The sequence below is a fragment of the Mizuhopecten yessoensis genome, unplaced genomic scaffold (assembly GCF_002113885.1).
Source record: "Mizuhopecten yessoensis strain PY_sf001 unplaced genomic scaffold, ASM211388v2 hete_36133582, whole genome shotgun sequence".
Lineage (NCBI taxonomy): Eukaryota > Metazoa > Mollusca > Bivalvia > Pectinida > Pectinidae > Mizuhopecten > Mizuhopecten yessoensis.
The window spans coordinates 1-3,317 of NW_018484518.1; the positions used below are offsets into that span (position 1 = coordinate 1).

Sequence of the window (3,317 nt, forward strand, 5' to 3'; positions counted from 1 at the left end):
CTTTATTTTTAGGATCAAGCCATTTCTACTGTACTCTGCTACCATACCGTGTAAGATACTCATCACTTGGTCAAGAATTTTATTTATATCAATATCATGCACGGTACTTGATCTTTACGTATAATTTGTTAATTTATAAGTATGGCAACATCGTTGAAGATTTATCCAAAATATTATATAAATATATATACCAATATTGACAACTGTCAGTACTCTGTTAGAGCATTTATATCATCACCGGTGGTTGATTTCTGACAGTGAGTACAGTTGGTACAGTTAATGGATTGTCCACACCTGCAGGCTTGTGTAACACATGATGTCATTAAGGACGCCCTGACACGGAATGCTCTTATACAAAGCCAACACAATGGCGTGAGTGTTGAAGGGACGAGTGATATTGTATACGTGGTGTCGATAGCGTGTAACGAGGGGTAACACGAGGCGATAGACGATGTCGAGGAGCGACAGAATAGTAGGAGAATCATCACAATGATAAACGGAATCCAACAACAAATTGTCATCAAACTCACAAGCCACGTGCCAATAGTAAACATGCGCAAACGTCCATCTACTTCCGTTTCTGTATCAGGTTCCTGTGGGTGTTCTGATTTACGTTGCATCACTTTATACATGACATGCATCACAATGATTGTGAGTATGAGTAAACATGGTGGAAAAACTAAAAAGATAACAGTCAGCGGGAATTGATAATTAGTGTTTGTGAAAAAGCATAGTTGCTCTGCAAAATCGTCTCCAGACTTTGTATTGTTTTGCTCAATAAGAAACAGTGGTACATACGCCACTAAAACAAAGAGCCATGGAATGATTACCAGAGCAACCTCGATCATTTTGTAAACGCGTAACTTAATCCGTCGATTGTTGTGGAGCTTACTGACGAGACAGAAGATACACATGGTGACGAGGATGAAACAGGAGAGTGCTCTATTGCAGTAAGCCAATCTCGACCATGCGTTGCAAACCTCGCTCCCACGATTAATACTAACACTCCCATGATATATCAAACTTATTGGAATTACGAAGACGGCTGTGAGGAGATCTGAAACACACAGGCTGAGGATGTTCCGAATGAAGCCGTTCGTATGTAAGCTCGTCGATGTGAAGACAATGATGAGAGATGTGACGTTCGTCAAGATGGCGACGATTGAAATTGGGATGCGTGACCCTAACAAAACGTCCGTTTCGTCTCCCATGGTACACTTTCCACGCGAATACCACCTGGAAATATATAAACATTGAGAACAGTAAATAAACATACGAAAAATGAATGAACTACATTTTAAGTAAAACTAAACAGATAAGATGTTATGGGCTTGTCAGAAACGACAAACGAATGTACGTGCGAACGAATATGTTTTGTTTAAGGAGACCAGGTGTAGTTGAAATAATGACTTTTGGGACACGAGATTCAAACAAATGAATTCTAAACAATGCTGCATTGTTAAAACGCAAGTAACTCACGATATGATTTATAATAAGTTAGTGGATAATTTCTTTGTGACAAAACTGCTTTATATTTTTTATTTGTATCTAGTTACAACCACATATCCTGTTGGGTCGAGTTTCGTATAGCTATGTTTCCCTCCACTGGTTTGCCAAAGAGTTTTTTTTCGTATTTAGAGTGTACTGTAAGGCTAACCAGGCTAACTATACATTCAACACTTTAACTTCTCATAAAACATTCAAAATTATGATTGCAATTTAAGTCTTCTTTAGCGTTTTTTTACAGCTAATGTTAGCCTGTATGTAAAACAATATACAATATCAACCTCACGTTTTCCCTGTATTCAAATGAGTTAATTCACGTGATAGTCATTACCTACATTGTATGTTTATTCAAAGAAGTGTGTGTCTACCTGAAAGTGCAGTATGTAAGACAGTGTAACTACGTACATCCACAGCGAGTAAATTAGCACCAGCCTACGACATCCCCCGCCTGTGATGAGGCATTAATTTTATGGCGGGCAATCTCTTGTCAGTATGTACAAAATATACACAACAAAATACACATATGACCCCAATAAAATACCTTCAGTTGACTGAATACCAAATAAGGATGGTTCGGTACAGCTTTCCATGTATACCTATATAGCACGAATATAGTTTATACCGGAAGTACACTTAACTACCATCGTTAGAGATATGTTATACCGAAGGTTCAATAGTGATCGATTGTCTTTACGTCCCCTTCACTATCGAGTAGTTCGGTTATCCAGCGGACGATAGGTTGATTAAATATACGTTATAGATTTAAAGTTGAAGAACAGTGTGCTAGCGTTGTTGATATATATCGGAAGTAAAACATACTGATATTATTGATATACATGTAAACCGAAAGTACAGTATGTCGACAATATTGATATATACCGGAAGTAAAGTATGCGAGCATTATTGGTATATATATACCAGAACTAAAGTATGGTTTCATGATTGAAAATATTGATTTATTCCGGAAGTAGAGAATACAAACATTACTCTTTTATACCGGAACTGGAGTATGGTAACGTTTAATGGTAATGTTTACCGGATGTAGAATATGTTAACTCCAGTCAATAATATACCAAAAATAAAATAAACTTACGTTATGGATACATACGTAACGAGTACAGCATGTGTACAAACCGGAAGTAAACTAAATAACTCTGAATGAGTGGGACTTTTGTTCACCATAATTACTCATATACGTTAACAAATATTTCCTGAACCGATATATTGTTTTATTATTCCGTGAACACGTAAATAGTGGTTCATAGGTCATAAACAACACTATTATCCTGTACAGCAGTGTATGCTTGGGACACTAAACGTGACACTCATACAAGTAACGTCCACTTCAGGACTTGTCTCGTCATCATATGCTTCATGTTTATACGATCGTTGTCTTGTTGAAGATGGTCACTTTATGTAAGCAAGTATATCAACTGTAATTACTATGTAAAGTGAACGATTGACTCACCTTTCCTCCGATGACTGACTCGCTTCTCATCCGATGTTACAATATCAGTCCCGGGGTGATGGTCCTTATCTACAAACACACATATATACATTGAATACAATACACATAAAATACCTTTCTCTGCAGTCGATATTATTTTAAAAGTTTGACCCAAATTTCTATCACCTTAAGGCTATAGCTACCTGAACAAGTAATGTCTTTGTGTTAACTTATATATAACTGAAAACAACATAATAACAGGGGTCAAATTAATAGCTGTGTATGTAGGGACACACACATATAGTTACCTGTATACTGCAGCGAACGGCCTATTTTCAGCTTTTTAATTTATGCAAGAAAGATA

The 3,317-nt window shown here is 36.8% G+C and overlaps 1 protein-coding gene across 5 annotated transcripts; it reads right to left on the minus strand.

The window, feature by feature from the left end:
• Positions 1 to 7: 7 nt before the first annotated feature.
• LOC110444498 (5-hydroxytryptamine receptor 1D-like) lies at positions 8 to 3,315 on the minus strand. 5 transcript variants are annotated; one of them, XM_021488867.1, is made up of 3 exons: positions 3,262 to 3,315; positions 2,978 to 3,043; positions 8 to 1,238 (listed from the first exon to the last, which is right to left on the minus strand). In XM_021488867.1, exons 2-3 carry the CDS (start codon positions 3,002 to 3,004, stop codon positions 207 to 209), a joined length of 1,059 nt encoding a protein of 352 aa, XP_021344542.1. In that variant the 5' UTR covers positions 3,005 to 3,043; positions 3,262 to 3,315; the 3' UTR covers positions 8 to 206. The 5 variants fall into 5 exon arrangements, with proteins under 5 accessions (XP_021344542.1, XP_021344544.1, XP_021344543.1 ...); XM_021488869.1 differs by having other exon boundaries at positions 8 to 1,236; positions 2,975 to 3,043; XM_021488868.1 differs by lacking the exon at positions 3,262 to 3,315 and adding an exon at positions 3,157 to 3,228.
• Between the last annotated feature and the right edge of the window lie 2 nt (positions 3,316 to 3,317).